This window comes from Heloderma suspectum, chromosome 6, assembly GCF_057233095.1.
Source record: "Heloderma suspectum isolate Gila_16-S chromosome 6, 16-S_ref, whole genome shotgun sequence".
NCBI lineage: Eukaryota > Metazoa > Chordata > Lepidosauria > Squamata > Helodermatidae > Heloderma > Heloderma suspectum.
The window spans coordinates 112,450,780-112,472,698 of NC_139463.1; the positions used below are offsets into that span (position 1 = coordinate 112,450,780).

The 21,919-nt window shown below is 44.6% G+C and overlaps 1 protein-coding gene across 1 annotated transcript; it reads right to left on the reverse strand.

Annotated features, from left to right (window-relative positions):
* Positions 1-4,009: 4,009 nt before the first annotated feature.
* Positions 4,010-15,579, reverse strand: LOC146342557 (vomeronasal type-2 receptor 26-like). Its single transcript, XM_084807895.1, has 6 exons — positions 15,389-15,579; positions 13,380-13,671; positions 11,034-11,124; positions 10,292-10,752; positions 9,158-9,385; positions 4,010-4,072 (listed from the first exon to the last, which is right to left on the reverse strand). Exons 1-6 carry the CDS (start codon positions 15,577-15,579, stop codon positions 4,010-4,012), a joined length of 1,326 nt encoding a protein of 441 aa, XP_084664021.1.
* Between the last annotated feature and the right edge of the window lie 6,340 nt (positions 15,580-21,919).

Genomic DNA, 21,919 nt, shown 5'->3' on the forward strand with positions numbered 1-21,919 from the left:
AATAATCACAGATCTGCCATTCGTGGGTACAGCCAGTGTGGAAAAACTTGGATTTGAGGCAGGGATTCTTAGGGATCCTCATGATTTTTACAAGAAAGATACCCCCAAACACCGTCATATCACAGACCACATCTATGCCCATGGATTGAGTGACCAAAAACATAGATTTGGGGCTTTATAGCACCATCAAGTTATAAAGTCATGGATGAAATGACCAATTTAATATGGATCCACTGAATTTTTACATTGGGTCCCTCCTGCCCAACCCCCATGCCCATCAAAGCACAGAACTCCGCGTTGTCGAAGTATACACACTAAGAATCCCAGAACTGCTGCTTCCCAGCAGACCCCAGATCTTTTGCTTCACCTCAAACGATGTGAAAAATAATATGAAATCAAGAGGAACCTTGGATCCCTGTTTCTGGGCCATGGCTGCACCCATGAGTGGTGCACATGTAGGGTGTGTGTAAAATCACTCCATCTGTGTTTTGTGAATTGTCAGGTTCCTTTTGTTCCATTGTCTGCCCACAGATGGATGTGAATATTTTTTTTCATCATGAGGCAAAATACACAAATAAATGAGTATTTCCATAAGTATTTACATAATTTACCTTAGTACGTAACATTTGGCGCATTGCCCCCCATTCCATTCAATGCTTCCTCAGCAGAAAGTTACATATTTTCCTACAAATTTATATGGGTAAATTTCGGGGAAGTATAAAAATCATCAAAACATCCATGGACTCCTTGTAGCCTGAGGGGGGTGCTCTGCAGCGGTTTCCTCAGGTCAGATTTTTAGAAATCCAAGCTCATTTTAGTCCATCTCGAATTTCTCCAACATCCCTATTGGTGTTATAGGGATGTACAAAAGTAACTTACCTGTTCGCGGATTATGTTGATGGTGGTGGGGGCGTTCCGTCCCTCCCCCTGGAATCCTCGCTGGGGGGGAGTCGCTCCATTCCACACACCCCCGGAATCCTCTGCGGCCGGCTGTGGTCCGCCGCAGCTCCGCGGAGCAGCCAGCCAGGCCCGGCCAGGCCAGAGCTGTCTGCAGCCAGATTTCCGGCCGTGGAGGGCTCTGGGAAAAAACAAACAAAAACAAACCGCATACACAAATGGCGGCGGGTATGGCCGCCACCATTTGCGTTCCTTATTTTTGCCCTCTTAATCTACGTAAATATTTACATAGACTATGACGGCGAAAGCCAAGGGGAACGCAAATAGCGTAGCGGGAGCTATTTGCGTCCCTTTTTGATTCCCCGTTTTAGCCTATGTAACTATTTACGTATATAAATATTATATACTGAGCTGCTGCCTGGAAGATGCACCCCAGGTGAGCCTTGTCCCGGGGGGGATCCGCGGGGTGGCGGGGGGGTGGCAGGCCATTCCGCCATGGAGTTCGGGGGGCCAAATGCACTGGCATTCGGCCTCACTGTGATCCGTAGCAGAATTCTCTGCCATCCCTATTGGTGTATCAGTGATTTTTCTGGTTCAGTCCATGGATGCAGATGTGCTCTGTGATATCATAGAATAGTAGGGTTGGAAGGGGCCTACATATGATGGTGTTTGGGGGTATGTGTCTTGTAAAAATCATGAGGATCTCTGGGAATCCTTGCCTCAGATCCCTGCCTTTGGGCCATGGCTGAGCCCACGAGTGGTGGATCTATGGTTTTTCTGCTTCAGTCCGTGGATGCAGATGCACTTTGTGATATGATGGTGGTTTGGGGGATTTGCTCTTTAAAGATCATATGAAATTAAGAGGATCCTGCCAAGGATCCTAGTTTTTGTGCTGTGGCTGCATCCACAAGTAGCAGATCCATGATTTTTCTGCTTCAGTCTGTGGAGGCAGATGTACTCTGTGATTGTATGGTTGTTTTGGAGGTCTCCCCTTCAAAAACCATATGAAATCATGAAGATCCCTTTTTTGAATTCATGGATCCTTGTTTTACTTTCTTCCTGTAATTTACATCTCAAGCCTGTGCATGTCTACTCAAAACTAAGTCCTATTGATTTCAATGAGAGGTACTGTCAGATAAGTGTGTATAAGATTAAAAGCAAGAATGCTACCAAAGGGCAATTTTCCTCTGTACAGGCAACCTACCAGCAAGCAACCTTTCTGGAATGCCCATAAAAGGAACTGGAGTCCTTTTTATGGAATTCCAGAAAGTGCCCCAACATGGGAGACACAGTGGAAGACTAGGATTTGAGCTGAAAAAAATCTAGGGATGTACGAAAGTCACTTACCTTTTCACGGATGTGATTCGCGGTGGGGGGGAGGCGCTCCGTCCCTCCCCCTGGAATCCTCAATGGGGGGGAAGGCGATACGGTCCTCTCCCCCGGAATCCTGCCTGGCCGGCTCCGCTCTGCAGCAGCTCCACAGAGCAGCCGGCCAGGGCCATCCACAGCCGGAGTTCTGGCCACGGACGGGCTGCTGTGGACGCAGATGGCAGCCGCTGTAGCAGCCGCCATTTGCATCCAGCCAGGCTGCTGTGATAGGCTACGTAAGTATTTACGTAGCCTATCACGGCAGGCCAAAAAAAAAAAGCATAAGCAAATGGCGGTGGCTACGGCGGCCGCCATTTGCGTTCCCTATTTTTCACCTTTTTATCCTACGTAAATATTTACGTAGGCTATTACAGCAGAAAAAAAAGGGAACGCAAATAGCGTAGTGGGTGCCATTTGCGTTCCTTTTTTTTCGCTGTTTTAGCCTACGTAAATATTTAGGTAAGCTATTAAGGCGGAAAAAAAAGAATGCAAATAGCGCCCACTACGCTATTTGCGTTCCCCTTTTCTTCACTGTAATAGCTTACGTAAATATTTACGTAAGCTAAAACAGTGAAAAAAGGGAACACAAATGGCAGCCGCCATAGCCACCACCATTTGCATGTGCTGTTTTTTTTTTTTGCTTGCCGTGATTGGCTGTGTAAATACTTACGTAGCCTATCATTGAAAACAGCAGACGCAAATGGCGGCTGCGGCAGCCGGCCTAAAGACCAGCTGCTGCCGCCAGAGCCACTGCTGCCGGAACATCTGCCCCAGGTAAGCTTCGTCGGGGGGGGGAATCCGTGGGGGGGCAGGGGGTGGGGGTGGGAGGCCATTCCGCCACGGGTTTCGGGGGGCTGAATGCCAGTACATTCAGCCTCACTGAAATCCGTGGCAGAATTCTCCACCATCCCTAAGAAAACCACACCCACACCGCTCACTATGTTACAGGTAAGCACAATACTTCCACCACCACCACCCCACTACTAATTTATAAGGAAGTTGCTGCTTCCATAAATTTAAAGAAAAAAGTTGCATGACCGCAGAATCCGCCTGAGGGGCAGATGCCGCTCCTGCAAGGAAGTCAAGAACTGGATTAAAAGAAATTTGGACTCATTTGAGCCCACTTCAGATTTCTCCAGTATCCCTAGGATGGGGGGAGAGGAGCTGCCATCTTCCCCTCTCGGCAATAGGTAGGGATGTTAAAGAATTCTGCCACGGACTCCAATGGGGCCATATTCTTTAGAATCTGGACCCCTGGAGTCCATGGTGGAATGGAGCACTCCTTCCTGCCACCCCATGAAATTTTCCCAGGACGGAGCCTACCTGGCATCATCTGGTCCGGTCTGTCCGCTGCCCTGGTCTACGGCCACCATTTGCCTCCCTACTTTAGCTGTGATAAGCTATCTAAGTATTTACGTAGCCTATCACAGCAAAGAGCAGGGACGCAAATGGTGGCTGCTACGCCATTTGCGTCGCTACTCTTTGCCATGATAGGCTACATAAATACATACATAGCCTCTCACACCTAATGCAGGGACGCAAATGGCAGCTGCTATGCTGGCCTCCATTTGCGGCTGCAGCCCGGCAGTGGACGGAAGTCCAGCTGCGGGTGGGCCCAGCTGGAGGCTCTGCAGACTTGCCGTGGAGTGGAGCTGGCCAGGGAGGATTCCGGAGGGAGGGACAGATCGCCTTCCTCCCACCACAGATGCCCCGGACTGGAATGGGGTAAGTAATCCTCCCATCCCTAGCGATAGGTGGCTGGCTCACTGAGGGAGTGGGTGTCGGCGCTCTTGCCTGACTCAGCACACTGCGAGTTGGGCAAGAGCTCAGGTCTGCGAACGGGCATCCAGGGGGCTGAACCGGCAACTTCTCGCTGGGCTTTGAGCCCCAAGCAGATGCTCGTGCCATCCCTATATAGTAGATTAATTATACTATGAAAAAGAGACCATCATCATTATATAAAATCCTGTAGTTTTCAGCTGCGGAGATTCCGCAGAGCCGCCGGCCAGTGCCACCCGCAGCCGGACATCCGGCCACTGGGCAGCCTTCCGGGGAAAAAAACACTATGTACGCAATTGGCGGCAGCTACAGCGGCCGCCATTTGCATTCCCTTTTTTCACAGTTTTAGCTGACGTAAATATTTACATAAGTTATTATGGTGAAAAAAAGAGGAACGCAAATAGCGGAGTGAGTGCCATTTGCATTCCTTTCCCCCCCCCCGCCATTTTAGCCTACATAAATTTTATGCAAGCTATTACAGCAGAAAAAAAAGGAATGCAAATAGCGCCCACTACGCTATTTGCGTTCCCCTTATTTTTGCCATCTTAGTCTACGTAAATGTTTAGGTAGACTAAGATGTGCCAAAATAAGGAACGCAAATGGCGGCACCCATGGGCGCCGCCATTTGCGTACGCGCGTTTGTTTGTTTTTTTTAAAGTCAGCCGTGATAGGCTACATAAAGATTTACATAGCCTATCATGTTTTTTTTAAAAAAAACCTAGCCATGATAGGCTATGTAACTCTTTATGTAGCCTATCACTTTTTTTGTTTTTTTTTTAAACTGGAAATGGCAGCGGCAGCAGCCGGTCGGAAGACCGGCTGCCACAGCCGTCGCAGCTGAACCGCCGCTGGAGCCGCTGCCAGAGCCGCCGCCGCCAGGAAGATCCACCCAAGGTAAGTCTTGTCCCGGGGGATGGCGGGGGGTGGTGGGCCAGCGCATTCGGCCTCCCCGAGATCCGTGGTGGAATTTTTGTACATCCCTAATTTACGTAGGCTAAAACTGCGAAAAAAAGGGAATGCAAATGGCGGCCGCCGTAGCCGCCGCCATTTGCGTACATGGGTTTTTGGTTTTTGTTTTGCTTGCCATGATAGGCTACATAAGTATTTACGTAGCCTATCACGGCAAAGGCAGCTACGCAAATGGCATGGTGGCCACCATTTGAGTCCGCAGCAGCCGGCCGAGAGACTAGCTGTTGCTGCTGCTGCCGCCACCGGAGCTACCACCGGAGCCACCGCCGCCGGAACATCCACCCCAGGTAAGCTTCATCCCGGGGGGGATTCCATGGGGGGGGGTCGAGGCCATTCTGCCATGGGTTTCGGGGGGCTGAATGCCAGTGCATTCGTCCTCACTGAAATCTGTGGTGGAATTCTCTACCATCCCTAAAAGGAAGCCATTTTGCGAGGGGTAACATGATTTTCCAGCTTTCACAAATTTTCTGCTTGCTATTATATCAGTCAATGATCAAAAACCTTCCATTTTAAGACCTAATTTTTATGAATCCGAACTGTGGATTCTGTAGCAGACCAACTTTTCTCCTTTTGTTCACATTCCATGGATTTGTGGAACATCTTTCTAACTTCCCTGAATTTTGCACAAATTTTGCTTTGGAAAAAGATACAGAATTTTTAAAAAACCTAGCCTCCCCCCCTGTCTGTTTTGCTTTCGAAGCCACTTCAGACCTTCAGAAGCCACCCCCCTTTGGTTCAGACAAATTCTGACCCAATCCGCTTTGACTTGGATCCAAATCCAAAGCAAGATTTGGAAATCCAAATCACTCGTTTTGAGCCTTTTCCCTTTGACTTGCTTGGGAAAATGCAATGGCCATAACTTTTTCAGTTTTCATAATGTGTATATGAAATTTGGGGAACTCTCACCCCTGCCCCTGAGGGGCGTTGACCTGCCATATTTCAGGCAATTTGGCCCATTAGTTTTTGTGCTAGGTGCAGGTGAAATTTGATTTTTTTGAGGAACTCTCAAAGCAAAGAGCTATAATTTTTCACTGCTTGCACAGAAGTGCATGAAAGATTCCTGGGAGGGAATCCTACCTGCCAAATTTCAGATAGTTTGGCCCAAGGAGTTTTTATCTAGGCACAGGTAAAATGTGCTTTTCTCAGGAACTCAAACCAATGTTCATAAAGGGATATTCAAGTAAGTTAGGTGTTGAAGTGGTGAGGAGGTCACTATCCCTAAATTCACTATCCCTAAACTCTGCCACCGACTGTGAAGTCCCTAGGCTGATAATATTTGTGTTTAATAGAAAGAGGTTCACCAACAGCACATTTATCAACGGAAACATTCTACACAATGTGAGACAACAAGATTATTGCTGACACTACAAATAGCACCATGTTCTTGTATCTACCTCTGAATGGAACAGGGGATATTAATAATATCTTTGGTTGATCCTTCAGTCTTCATTTTGTCAGTGGGAACTTGAAGGGACTTGGACTTTTACCACCACTTTCTTGCCTTTGTTTTCTGAGCAAAAAAGTCAGTTCTGAAAATGCACATATTTAAATATGCACAATTTGGGGGCCAGGAAAGCTTAGTAGATGCAATATTAGAGGCATTATGCCTTTAATACTTGTCAAAATTGTTTGACAACTACAGAACACGGCTCTGCTGGGCTCTGCAAATTAGTGAGCGGAGCAGATGAAACTGACAAGGATGTTGGCAAGAGGGGAATATGCCTCTGCAGGGCTACACAGCATACAGGTAGACTTGCAATAATGCACACTTGCATGAGATTTACATTTTTTAAAATATATATTTTGAAAAAATCACCACCATCTTTCCCAAATTTCATGATCCCCCCCCCCCAGTAATAATTTCACGTTACCATTTGTTCAAATGCTGGGACACGAAAATAAATGCGTAGAAAATTACTGTCCAAAACAACTTCTCAGAATGAAAACACAGAGGAATCCCATCAGGCATAAACAGGACAGAATTCCCAGCATCACACATCCCTAGGTTGAGCTATACTTCCTGAGTCCATGTCTATACTTAACTTGCAGAATGCTGAATTCTGGAATGAAATGCTATGTCATATCCATTCTGTCAAAATAATGTGTCGGCCATGGCACTAATCAGCTGTGATTCCCAAGTATTGTGGAACTCGGGTGAACACAGAAAGCCCTTAACACAACACGTTAAACTGAAAGGTGTTGTTATTTGATAATTGGATTTGATTCCATTATGGTGGAAGAATGGGAAGACTTTGGATCTCGCTTCCTATGAACCTCCCCCTGGAACATGTATGGAGCAGCCCTTTTGATGGGTGCTCAAACATCAGTAGAGGTACTGATGTTGGAGCTGCAATGTTGGAGAGAGTCACAAAGGGTTCCACAGCAGAGGGATAGTATTTCCAAGGTTGGATCTCTGCCTTGCATCCTTAGAGAGGAAGGTCTGAAACATCATATGGACCCTGGGTTGCCACCAATGGTCAATTGGACTGCCACACCAATTCCCCCTACCCTGGATCCTAATGTTTACACAGCTATTGAATGTTACCTAAATGCTTCTAAACAAGGCACTTTTCTAGGTGTTAATGAAGATATATTTGAAATATCAAACAGAAGAATTTGTGTGGGTTATGGATGTTTAAACAGATCATCCCCAGTACCTGTAACTTTCACATGTGTCCACCATAACTTCTTTCCAGCATGTGAAATGGGAGAAGATACATGATCTCTGGAGCCCTGGGGGTGAAGCAACCAAAAAAGGAGGAAGAACCAATGTAAAAATCCCTCAGCCCATCTTTCACCTTGCCACACAAGCCCAGCAGGACTTTAGATTGACCAGTTCCTCTTCCTCAGACTTTAGTTCTCATGCCCCCATAGGATTGCCCAGTTTGTCCCATGACATTGCTTACAACAAAAAATAGTCACATCTAAATTCAGCTGAATTAGGGGCACAGTACTGTATAATCTTTAATAGTTTCTTCTTATTAGCTGTTCCTTTTTGTTCAACTCAGGCCTCAACACAATAATATAGCATTTGGGGGGGGGGAATACAAATCAGCAACCCTGCACTGGAGGCTAATATGGAAAAGATCTCCACAGCAACCATGTATTTCCCCTTGGTTATATGAGGTAGGTTGGAACAAAGGACAACCAAACACTACAGAAGACCAACATGATGAAAGTGATAAACTTGGCTTCATTAAAACTGTTAGGTAACTTCCTGACCAGGAAAGCCACACTGAAACTGACAATGGCAAGAAATCCCATAAAGCCCAAGACACAGTAAAACCAGGTTGCTGACCCTTCATTACATTCCAGTACAATTTTCCCATTCAGTAAATGCATGTCAAAATCTGGAACTGGAGGAGAGGTTACCAGCCACATAGTACAAATAATGGCTTGAATCAGGAAGCAGGAAAGAAAATGGAGATGGCCAGTCTTTTCCCCACGTATTTCCTCATTCTGGATCCTGGCTTGGATCATACATGTTGCTCCCCTACAAATATGCCAAAAATAGAATAAGAAAGGTCAGCTCACCTCTTTTCATTCATTTATATTTGGTACCCAGGCATGGTTCAGGAGTAATTCAGATCTTAGGCTTGTGTTTGTGAGGAAAGTAGAATGGGATTCCTCAATGTTTTGCTTCTCTCCATATATTGAACAAACCAAGAATAATCCCTATCTTCATCATGTCTGGCTCGGGATGTGCTGTAATACTTTTCATTAAGTGAACTGCTTGCTACATGTAAGATCAAACATAAAGTGTTTATTTAAGACTGCATCCTCTGATCAACAGTTACTACAACCACTAGGGAAAAGAACAACTTTTAAAATACAGGGGCCATGACTGCCCAGATTAACTGATGTAGACACTGTAGATCACAGAGGATTAAAGAAAAACAACAACCATTGATTGATGGCATATCTTACCTGCTTGTATAGAAATCTTCTCTTCTGGACATGGAAGGCAATCAAAGCAGCAAAATGGCACCTCTTCTTTCTTTGTCCTACTAAAACCTGAATGGCAATTGCCATTACATAGAGAAAGGGGCTGTGCCTGCGCATAAATGAAAAAGAGACTCCTTAAGCATTTGGGGAAAAAATGTAGGGATGGATATTGCAGGTTGTTCCCATTCCCCAAACCTACCTGATTGAATCTGCTGGGCCATGCAAAGGCATCCTCCTGAACGGTGAACATCTTTTCGTCGCAAGTATTTGGCTCTGTGCTTCCAACTTTGACTCTGAGAAAGGACTTATTTGGGAATGTGACCCAGTTGATAACATCAAATCCAGCAACTAGTTGCCCATTTTGGTCAAACAAAACCTTTTCCCCAGCACTATTGTTAAATGAGACACTTCTCAGAAAGTGGTGGAGCTAAATCAGAGAAGGAAGAAACAGTGGGGGAGTGTTTTAGAAACAGATGTAAATATAGAACAGGATGATACTAATTTAGAGTTGAAGGATATGGCTTCAGCATTGTATTTTATCATTTATTTGTTTGTTTGTTTATTCATTCTCCATCATTCCTACTGGACTGTAGGGTGCTGCTTATGACCTCCTGCCCCCCCCCCCATTTTACCTCACAATAATGCCATGAGGTAGGTTACACTGACAGTTAGTAATAGGCAAAAAACCACACAGGGGAGTTCATGGCTGAGTGGGAGGCTGAACCTGGGTCACTGCAGTATTAGTCCCACACTATAACCACTACACTACACTGGTTCTTGTTTGCTGTACCTCTAGTAGTAGAAAGTGTAGCACCTAAGCAGCAAAAATGTTAGTCATTGTATATTTACACTGTATATGGTTATTTACAGAATAGCACAATCTGAAAGAGACATAAGAGATAAAATTATAGGGAGGAAGTTCTCCTACCCGGGTGAAGCACTGGGCAAAGATACAGTTATGGGCAGGTTGAAAAGAGATAGGTCCCGTGTCAGTGTAGGGGTGCAGACCAATGTCAGGCAGAGGGCAGGGCTATTGAGGCTTTATAAGGCAATATCTGTCTATCTAAAATTATTTAGAGGAATGACTTTAATGGCAGAATTCACACAAGAGTGCATATAAGATAAGAACCACACTGCCCTGACCCATTCCTCTTTGAAATGTCTGGCTGGTGGTAAACAAACCAAGACAGAGAGCAACACATAGGCCTTGAGGTTTACAGTTTACATGCTTTGTTTGAGATGGTTGTGTACTAATTAGACCTAGGCAACAGCCCATCAGCAGTGGCTGAAGGCATTTTGATGCTATCCTGCCTTTCTGTGCTCAGGACATTACCTGCCATGGCGGTGAATTCAGATGTTTCCATCTTTCTCTGTCTATCATTGCTCTGTATTTCATCTGGAAGGCATGCAAAGCTTGCGCCACAGCATAGACTGCATTGTAGATGCTGTAGCTTTGGCTAGTCATGCTCAGTTCAAAAACAGACACAGGGAGAGTCTCCAGCTTCTCTTCCCCAGTGCACATTTGCCCAATGTCCTCATCTACTATGTCTCTGGGGAACAAACATTCAAATGCATCTTCCCAAAAATCCCTGATAAAGCCGTCTTCTGTTTCTGAGGTAGGATTTCTCTGCTGAACAAATTCTCGGAATCCTGATGGCTCGTTTGAGTGAATTGCAAGGGATATAGCACCATGGAGGAAGTCTATGGGCCAACCTCTTTGAAGAGCAATTGATGTGAAATCCATCTGGGCTGTCATAATCCAGACTTTGGCCTTGTTTGGTGCATCCTTGAATTCTGGTAGGCAGAGCATCAGCCTCAAACTTAGCATACTCTCACCCAGTATAACTACTGCATTGGCATTGCTTCCCATGACAATTTCATATAATTCATGCCCCTCACTCCACATTTCAATAATTTCAATGTTATATGTCTTTTGGGGATATTTTTCAATGAAATCAAAACAGATACCTCTCTGGGCACACATCGGAACCATGTTCTAAACAAATCTATCTCCATCATCATAATTCACAGAAATCATCCCAATCCACGTCCACTTGAAATTAACTCACTAATACCCGTATATTGAAGAACTCCATTTGGGAACACTGAGTGGAAAAATTCTCCTTGTGTTTTGTCATTCATTTCTGGATCAGATCCATAAGTAACCTAAAGAAATAAGAGCAGAGGGGAAGAGAGATTTCCCAAATACAAGTCTGTGTGTGTGTGTGTGTGTGTGTGTGTGTGTGTAGTGGTACACTTGGTGAACTGTCTTGCTTGACCTCAAACAATCTGATCTTGTTCTTCAGTGGGTCTTTGTCAAACAGTGTATTTTATTTTTTGCTTGATCCAAGTGAATGCGATAGAAATAAAAAGTGAAAAGAAGTTGTCCACTTTACACAGGCAGCCAAATGGGCCATAGACTATAGAAGAGGCAGTATGGACTGGTCTACTTCATTCCATGGGGGCACCACAATCTTCATTGCTATTATATGCTAAAAGTGGGATGCTTCTTTGTAGGACAATCTGATAAAGGTATTGGACAAACTCCATCGAATACCAGTAAACATTAGCAACATTTATAGATGTTAAGAGAATTACAATGTTATGAACATTAACCACAGACTGAAAGCACTCTAATACCTATAATCTCTAATAATCCTTTAACTGTTATAGCAGTTCACTGTCTGGCTTTCCTTGTCCTTGAAGATCTGTATCCTGTTCTCTGAGACAGCTGGAGATATGTGTATTTCTCTCTCTCATTCTTTAGCTGCAGGTTGCCTGATCTACATGCTTCTCATGGCCACTCTGTCCCACATCATTCTCTCCTCATCCAGTTCTTCACTGTCTGCATACTCTCCAAATCCAGTTCCTTCCCAGTCCTACTGACCAACTCAGCATCCTCTTCACTTGATCAGGCTTAATTCTCCTCCCTCCTTCCAACCGCTTCTTAACTGTTCCCCACATCCATCCTCCTCTTTCCCAGCATTCCATTTTTGTAGTACTTGCCACAAATGCTCCTCCAAAATTGACAACCAGCACAACTTAACTCCTGATGTGATATCTGTCAATTTCTATCTATATAATTATACTTATATGGGGGAGAATTCACATGGATATCTGGCACCTGCTGTGTGAAGTGGAACTGTGCATTCTACCACCTCAGCATTCCATCACCTCAGGGTCAAGCTAAACGTTACTTTAAATAAATGGCTAGCAGCTGCATCTTTTAGAAATGTATTCTTCTTTCATCATCATCATCATCAATCAGCACTGGCACCTCTGTCCAAAGGGGCTTTAACCCTTTAGCTCCTGCTGTGCTCCCAATCAATATTGGGATCACCATGCCTGCAATTTACACTGCCAAAAAAGTCAATGGATCACTTTATGGCCATGCAAAGTGTCCCTGCATCCATCTTTGCCTATCTCTCTTATTAGGAATTGTCTGCTGGCCCAACACTAGGACATTGGTATACTAATCTAACTTTCTGACTGTAAACATTTGTGGCAAAATAAAGTTTTGTTATTTCCTCTTAATCTTTATCAATAAGTGAATTTTCCCATTTTCTTGAAGTCTGCTTTGTGCACACCACACTCCTGCAAATATCCCTATCTTTCCAGGTTTATTGGGCACATATGTACACATGCACACATGTGAACAAGAACATTCAGTAACATCTGACACTGAGTTAGAAATAATTAGATCAAGGGAAAACAGTGTAGACAAACCTCCCCCAACATGCCAACCTGGTGCATACAAATGACACATGGTAAGTTGCAGGGGGAGATACAAATATTCCCAGTTGTGTCCACCAGGATATTGGTCTGTAAGGATTCCATAAGTTGATAGAAGTTCAAGGATGATGGAAATTGGAAAGAGTCCTTGTGAATTAGGATACGGAAGTTCATTAGGTTTGGCAAAGTGGTGCCAAGTAAGATTTAAAATAAATAATTGGAACAACAATAAAATGTTTAAAGCAAGAAGGGACAGGAACAGGGGAAGAAGAGACTGAAAAATATGTGAGAGAGGAAATAACAAAGAGATAAATGGTTACCAAAAAGCAAACAGGTACTGGATCAAGAGAACCCATTTGGGTTTTAACTGACAAAAGAAGAAAAGCAAACTTAGATCCAGAAACAGGGGAAATTAGGAAAAAGAGAAAGCAAGACAATCTGGAAAAAAATGGAAGACATAGGAGGAATATTGCTACCAGAAGAAGAGGAAGATATGAGGAATGAATAAAATAAATGTTATCAACAAAGTTTGGGACAAAACTATCAGCAGAAATTGATGAAGTAATTTGCAAGGAAGGAGGTCAACATACCTGCTTATTTCTACCATGCCACAGTCTGCTCCCAAAGCAAAAAGCAAAAAGAAGCATGAATAGCTTATTGAACTCCCTTGCTCCATGTTCATGTCTTACCTGTGGAATCTTGTGGTTGTGCAGGACGGTTGCCATGTCAAGAGAGATTTTAGCATTGGGTCCTGCAATGACAGCCACTGCATTGTTCTGGCCATCACACTTGTAGTCAAGGATGAATCTGTCTTTTGCAGAGAAAAGTTCCAATGCAGCATGATAGGACCAGCTTCCAAACAAATAGCTATTATAGATGTGGAAGCCCAGGGTGACATTGGTCCAGAGCTGTGGATTTTCATTGATCTCCTTTACAGAAAATGCCAAGGCCAGGAGGTGCTGGTAGTTTTGAGTAATGAACCTTTAATGGGAGTTATAAGCTGTGTCAATATATTTCTACCACAGAACAGATACAGAACATCTGGTGCCCACTGCATTTCAAAGGTTGTTGTCCTGAAACTGTAGAGCCAGAGAACCATTGAGGAGATGTATGCTCTGCCTCAGAAGAAAAACTTAATTGTAAAGGAAACATCAGCTTTATCCTATCTATCACCCAGAGAAGGTACAAATACAGGGAGCTTAGATCTGTAACCACCCTTTATACAAATCAAATCAACACCCATGTGCACGTGGGCATGCACACACAGATGCACACACTGAAAAATAAAATAAATACCAAGATATAATCTTGAAAATAAGAGCCCTCTGCATAAACCTGCCTCCACATTCAGGCTAATCATGTGGCCAGGAAGGGGAATCACACATCTTTCCCTGTCATAGATTTTTGTAAGTGCTGCTTCATCTGTGTAGGTGTAATGCTTGATAGAGGCCCAAGCCAGAATGACTCTTTGGATGAAGACCCTGAGACTGCAGAATATAAAGACCTTGTGGGACCCCCTGACCCTAGTGATACTCCAGGCAGCTCTGACCTCAGTTGGGAAGTTGCACTGGGCCCTTAAACAGTGGTGGACCCTGAGGAACCCCCAGACATGACCCCTGAGGACTATGCCTCACCTTTGGAGTCAAAGAAGGGCAAATATCTTTCCAGCCCTAGAATGTACCAACTCCAGATGGTGGAGAAACAGGGCGCTACTTGTGGAGGCAAAGTGTGATTCTCATGGAACGCAGCAACAGGGCAACTTGGGAGTTATGTACTCCTCATGAAGAGGGCTCTCCTCATGAGAGGGACCTCTTCTAGATCTACCACAGCTAAGTCCTGCTAGCTACTGAGACAACAGCTTTATCCCAGCTTCCAATATCTTGAAATCTTGTTTCCTTGACTGTGCTATTCCTTGGACTGATTTCTTGGGCTGCTGTCCTGAGTTTGAACTGCCCTTTTGCTGAACAGATAAAACTGTGCTTTGCCCCCTTGCTTGCTGACTGTGCTAAATAGACTTGCCCATAGTTTCCCATAGAGCTGAGCCCTAACCCAGCAATTTCAGGGCAGTAGACTTCCAGATGGCCAGGGAAACCCAATTCTGCAGGATTCATGATTTCCCAAAAGCCTATGTGTCTGGTGGAGACTGTGTATGGGCTTCCCTTCTCAAACAATTACACTGAATTTTCAGATATAGGGGGCAGGCCAGGAGGTGTGGTACCTCTGCCACTCCATGCAACGAGTCCTACATGTGAAAGTGGATTTGGAAAAAGAAGAAGAAGGGACGGGGAGGAAGGTTTCAGGAAACCCAAGAAACTTTAGAGAGTGCCACTCTTAATATCAGTACAATTATTATTTTTGAATACCCTGAAGGGGAAAAAAAAAAGACAGAAATTCATTTGCCATAATTCACGGTAGATACAATTCAGAGAGTTGTTATTCTCCAGGCTCCTGACATAATCAGAAAAAAAACCCTTATAAAATAAAGCACATTTTTTATAGGAAGAGGTTCAGAATATGGGATTCCCACTTCGTTAATCATTGGAATTAATACTAGTAGTAGCCACAGTGTATAGAAGTGATATGGGAGGGGGGTAGACTGCTTCTCAGTGAAGAAAGAGGTAAAACAATAAATATAGTCTCAAGAATTGACATGTCTAGATAGATGTACAAGTCAGTGTAAAAAAGCCTAAATCCTTACATGCGATGGTCAAGCAGTTCATAAGAGGGACGTATTTCAAAGGTTAGTGGATCTGAAAGCATGTAGATCTGATAAATAATTCCAGCAATGATGGGATCACCTGACTGAAAATACTTGTGAAGAATAGGAAGAGGATCACTGATGTTACATTTAACAGTAGCAACTTTGCACAACATCTGAGGCAGCGACATGAATACTATGATTAAGATTACCACCATAGTGTGAGGACATCTTCCTTGAGGATGCCAGTTCATCCATTCCTACATTGGCATTTCAGTATGCTAAATAGCACACTTTGACTTTAACAGCCAAGAGTGTACAGTGTAAAATATCAATGACCAGCTTGAAGAAACCCTGCCTGCCTGCCTGCCTGCCTGCCTGCCTGTCTGGGAACAGCTCTCAGTGGCACAGGGAATCTTAATACCATCCTTTAGCCTTCGTTTGTAGTTTTGCTAGTGGCCGCTGGAACTCCATAGGGACTTGGAGAAGAAGTAAATGTAGTCTAGATCATTACAGGGGTGATAATCACCTACTCAAAGTTATATGTCAGAGGAAAACGTATTTATTATAGCTCATCAGAAGGAATCTCAGGCTTGTAACAGAAAGAAAAAGCCATCAGAAAAATAAGGCATTAAGAAATAAAAACAACAAATAAATAAAACCTAAAAAAAAAAGGAAGAAACAAATACTAAGGTTTCTATTTGTACTGATGGCATAAAGTTGGGCATAAATTCTATATTAAGGCAGCTTAAAAAAAAGAATGGATCAAAATCTAAATGAATGCCATTTTGACAACCTTTGGGTGTGGGCTAAGTGCAACATATGAGTGACCCCAGAAGTGGGGGTGGACAAGCTCATGGTCTGTGACACATTTTATATCAAAAGCTGGTATAGTCAGAATCTGTGGGGTTATAACCCTTCCCTACACACACACACAGGCATGCACACACACATGATAGACCCTATTCTAATTTGCCAGCAAGTGAGCAACATTGTTGGTGGGAGCAGAGGCTTCCTAATTGCCATTTTCAGCATTTGCAACCCTGCAAAGGATCCTCAGCCAGTTGTGGGCACAATTTTGTGTCTGTGCCTGGTGCTAGGCAGCAGTGGTCACAGGCCAGTCATGGACATGTGTGTGCTGTGGGTTTGTTTATTTTTTACTCTGACGTGGTCTTTATTTATTTTATAGTTTTATTCATTCAATTTATAACCCACCTATATATGAATACACTAGGCAGTGTACAAAATTAAAAACAATTTAACAAAAAACCCAACTATACAAATAACATAGCATAATGCAGTCAACAAAGACAAATGAGAATTCTAAAAAGGGAAGGCCTGCTTAGAGTCTTTAATTCCTGCTTTAAAACCTTCAAAGAGGTCCGCAGGTGCATTTCAACTGGCAGGTCATTCCACAGCTGAGAGGGAGAAAAGGAAAGGTCCTCTTGTGTGTGGCTGCCAATCTCATATTAGGCAGCCACAGCAGATAACCCTCAGAGGACTTTAGATAGTGGACGGGGACATAGGGGAGAAGATGCTCCCTAAGGAACCTTGAATCTAGGTCATGAAGGCCTTAAATGTAAGAACCGGCACTTTATATTTTGCCTGGAAATAAATTGGCAGCCAGTGTAATTGGCAGCCAGTTATGGCCCAGGTGGCAGTGTGCCTAAGCCCCCTACCCCCACCAGACATGTCAGTAGGGTGTGGCTTGCGCAGTACAGTGGAGAGGCAACAGTGCTGGGCTTGCATGGCCCCAAGGTTTGGAACACTTCAAGATGGAGAAGTTTTGCAAGTGGGCTGTTTTCAGTCCTTCTCAGCATGGAACATAGAGAAGCTTTAAGGGCTCTTTGTAGTTCATTAATAATCATCAATCTCCCAGTTGTAGGATATTGGGGGAGGAGTCTGTACATCAGTGCATCACATCCTTAATGAAGTGATATCATGGGACCACAAAGAGTCAAGGGACCTTAAACAGGAAAAGGAAGGTGAAGAAGACCCCAGCCAAATGCCAAACCACAGCAATAACTGCTGCGGGGAGAGGATCTGGATAGCAACACATTGTTTGTCCACGTGGTGGCCCTTGAGTGGACCAAGGTTTAGATAAGACCCCCACAAAAATGCCCAAAGCTAAGCCCCCTGTGGGTAGCAAAATTAGGGGAAAGGCCAAGGCTTGGGGTTATTTTGCAGCTGGACTGTGTGAGGACCTGAGGCCTATTGGCCACCTCACAATCCTACTTCTAGTCACCAGGTCAGGTGCTTTGGCCAGTATCTCTCCTCACACTGCCACCTTTAGGCTCTCACCCACAACCCCCTGTTGGTGTATTGTGATGCTTCACCACTCTCTCAGTTGCTGCTGCCACCAATAACCTTTTTGGAGCTGCTTTCTTCCTTTTTGGGAGCACAAATCAAGCAGCCAGCATGTGGGGGTTATTCCACAAAACCCTTCCTAATAGCTAAAAAGGGAACTGTCTTTTAAAATTGAAAACCAAGAAGGTTTATTTGGTACAATAGGATTGGAAATAGGAACTGGGTTGGGATGAGGAAAGGATATCAGGGATGATGATTAAAATAAGGCAACACTATAAGCTGAGCAATATAACTCTTGCTTTTAGTTCTATGTTCACAACCTCTCACCCCCTCTCTCACACTCTCTAACCCACAGACTATCTCACTAGATGTTCTCACTCTTATCTCCCAATCTCATCTCAGACTTATCTAGATGTATCTCATCTACCTTCCTCCCAGACTGATCTGACTCCCAGAAATGATCACTCCACCTTTTTCTACACAAGCTCTCCTCCAATCACACTGCATTCCATTCTCACTCAGCCACTCCCCCTTTCTTCCACTTGTCAGACTGTCATTCTTGCCCACACTCACCTCTCAATCATTCCAGATACATACCCGCCACCATACATATATACAAACCTTTACTATTTGCATATTGCACATGTGGAATCGCCATGGTCTATAAGTTCTGGAAAGGACCAGGGAGAAGCAGCAGCTAGTCCAGTCATCATGGAGGTGCCAGAAGAGATGAAGCCAATTCTGTACACCAGGGATGGTGGCAATCTAAGTGTATATAACACTCCTTTGCAGTATGGGGGATAACTTGGACTTTGATCCCAATGCCTTTGAGCTGTCCTGAGTTGGCACCTGGCATGGGAGGTGCAATTCCTCAGTCAAGACCACAGGCAGCAGGATCCTTTGTTTCATCATTTATATGTTGCATACCACAACTTCAGCAGAGCCCTCCCCTAGCTGATTGCAAGCAGGTGTGGCAGGAGATGGGCAGTGTTCACAATTCCATAGATTGCTCTGCTGGTTGTGGTGTTGTAGACACCTTCACAGATGCTGCTGTACACTGATTACATTCTTCCATTTTTTTCTTTTCTTTTCCACTGGGTTTCTCATTTGTAATGTTGGATTTGCCTAATCAGAGCTTTATAGGCATAGCTTTCTTAAAACCTTTAATAAACACAAACCCTTGGGCTTAATATCTTGTGTTAAGGGCTTCCTATGTTCAAAGAAATCAACCCTGAGTGCTCATTGGAAGGACAGATACTGAAGCTGAAGCTCAAATATTTTGGCCACCTAATGCGAAGAGAAAAGTCACTGGAAAAGACCTTGATGCTGGGAAAGATTGAAGGCAAAAGGAGAAGGGGACAGCAGAGGATGAGATGGCTAGATAGCATCACCGATGCAATGAATATGGACTTGAGCACACTCCGGGAGAGAGCAGAGGACAAGAAGGCCTGGCGTGCTATGGTCCATGGGGTCACGAAGAGTTGGACATGACTTAATGACTGAACAACAACAACATGTTCACTTAAGCTCCAAAATGCCAGGGAATTGCAGCCATTAATGTCTGCACCCTTAGCAAGCACATTATTTAGGGAACAGAGATGTACTATGGAGTCCCATGCTGGGGTTAATTCCAGATCCAGCACTTCCATGGAGCTGGATGGATGTCAGTGGTAGATTGATGGACCAAAGTCCCAGAATTGACACATGGAGTCTATGCATGTGACATTATGATTTCACATTGCAAGTACCAAATTGACTATCAATTATCCAATTATCACATATCCAATTATGTGAGTGGACATTCACTCACATGATGTTGGATCCAACCTAAATAAACCGATGTTACTACTCATACTGTATGAGTAACTGTATGTGGAGAACAGCCACATAGTACAAGCACTGGCTTGAATCAAGGACTGTGATGTAACTATGGAGCTGGCCAGTATTTTCCACATTTCCTTATCCTGGACCCTGGTCTGGTGGCCATGCAAGCTAGAACTCACCTGATTCAGATGAAAAAGTAGTGCCAAATCCCTAGATGCCCTCATGTAATATATATATATATATATATATATATGTGTGTGTGTGTGTGTGTGTGAGAGTGCGCGCGCGCATGTGTGTAATGGAAGACAAGAGGAAACTATTCAGTAGCTCACAGCCTGAATGACACCGAGTCCATAAGAAATCCAATACAACTTTCTGAAATTGACCCTGAAGGTAAGAGTGGAACCACCATATCACTGTGCCCTCCCCACCAAGTGAGCCCAGCAATATACCATGGCCAAATGGTAACAAAATTAGGGATGGTGGAGAATTCCGCCACGGACTCCAATGAGGCTAGATTCTAAAGAATCCGCCCCCATGGAGTCTGTGGTGGAACGGAGCACTCACCTCCGCCTCCCCGCAGAACCCATCTGGGTCAGATCCCTCTTGACTTCGATCCTACGGAGCTGGCCACCTGCTCCACATCACTGGCAAAAGTCGATATGGCCGGCAGCCATTGCCATGCCATATCTCTGTATAAGTAAGTCTCTGGATACAAATGGTGTAGTGGGTGCCATTTGCGGCTGTAAAGCTAGTAGATTAGCCTAAATGCAGCTGTAAATGGCTGCATTTAGGCTAATCTACCAGCTTTACGGCCGCAAATGGCTCCCACTACGCCATTTGCACCCGGAGACTTACTTATACAGAGATACGACATGGCAATGGCTTCCAGGCGCCCGTATTGATGAAATTCACCAGCGATGCGGAGCTGGCAGCTGGCTCCTCAGGATCGATGTGAAGCGGAGCTGGCCTGGATGGATTCCAGGGGGAGGGAGGGATCGTGTCCCCCCATGGGCAGATTCCCCTGTGGAACGACAGGTAGGGAATCATCCCATCCCTAATCCACTGGGATATCAGGGAGTATCAACAGGGATGCACTTCCTGTCTCTGTTCTAACGAAGGGGTGGGGGTGGGGTGGGGAGGGCAAGGCTGTCTCAGTGACAAACAGTAGGCTAAGCCTAGGCTGTAACAGGTCTAGTTAATCCTTTCCATCTAACAATGTTGTGGGTTGGATGACAACTACCCTTTCGTATATGTTGCCCCAAAAGTGGATATCTGTGGCTTTTTGATACTTGTTACACTTTTCTGTGTCCAGCAAGGATTTTTTTTTTTATCAAATGGTCTCACAACTGCCTCCTTCATGGTGAACAGATCCACTTCCACTCTCAGCAAGGCATTAGTAACCTCCTTGGCCCAACTTTTTGGCTAGATATAAGAAACAAAGATGATCAGGGGTCAAGAATATGAGTTGCAAGGTGAGTGGCTCCAAGAACTTTGTCTATACTTCAAGGTTGCAACAATGACATGAACCCCATATAACAGGAAAAGAAAGTAACATGACTTTCAAAACACCAAGGAAACATGTCACAGCAGGCTGCCTGAAGGTTCCAACATATCCTTCCCTTGGTTAGATATAACAATGCCTTCTCCACTTGAAAAAGCTCTGTGAGATGGCTCTCCAAGGATACAGTGGAGAAGTAAGATCAGTTTTCTGCTGTCACCATCATGAAATAGGCACAATATTATGCTCCTATCTGTGTACAGACATAGTAACTATGAGACTTATGCCATCTGCATTCTAGCCACCATCATGCTTATTTCATTGCCTCCAGTTGACTAGCAAACAAGGGATCTGACTGGGCTCTACAGTGCATGACAGAATGCTGGGGAGCCATCATGGCAATAACCCTTTCCAACTCATTATTCCATAGTGAGACCAGAATTCTAACACCAGATGTAGCAATCAGAAAACCCACCAGAGAATTCAGGAAACCATCAGAGTCCATAAGCCTTTGGGATTGGAACATCCTCATGAGCTTGCCACCCCTACAGAGATGAAATGCAACTTCACCAGGAACTGGTCTGACCATGACACCAGGTTGCCATAGTTGTTGGACTCAAAGAATACAAACAAAAACATGAGAAATGTGTAACTATTATTTTAACAAATTAGGGGTGTACGGAACCCCACTTACCTGGCTCCACTGGGCTCCATAGGTGGGGGGAGGCACTCCGTCCCTCCCCCCGGAGTCCTGGCCGACCGGCTCTGCTCCACAGCCAAGCTGCGGAGCCTCCGGCCGGCTCCGGCAGCCCGCAGCCAGACATCCGGCCGCTGGGCAGCCCTGTAGGGATGCAAATGGTGGCTGTTGTAGCTGCTGTCATTTGCATCCCTGCAGTGAG

Excerpts from the sequence above, each read along its gene's own strand:
- LOC146342557 (XM_084807895.1), bottom strand. The coding sequence starts at position 15,579 with ATGTCGCTGCCTCAGATGTTGTGCAAAGTTGCTACTGTTAAATGTAAC. Across the intron at positions 11,125-13,379 it reads ACAACCACAAGATTCCACAG|GTTACTTATGGATCTGATCC; the intron begins GTAAGACATGAA and ends TTATTTCTTTAG. Across the intron at positions 9,386-10,291 it reads TGAATTCACCGCCATGGCAG|CTCCACCACTTTCTGAGAAG; the intron begins GTAATGTCCTGA and ends TCTCTGATTTAG.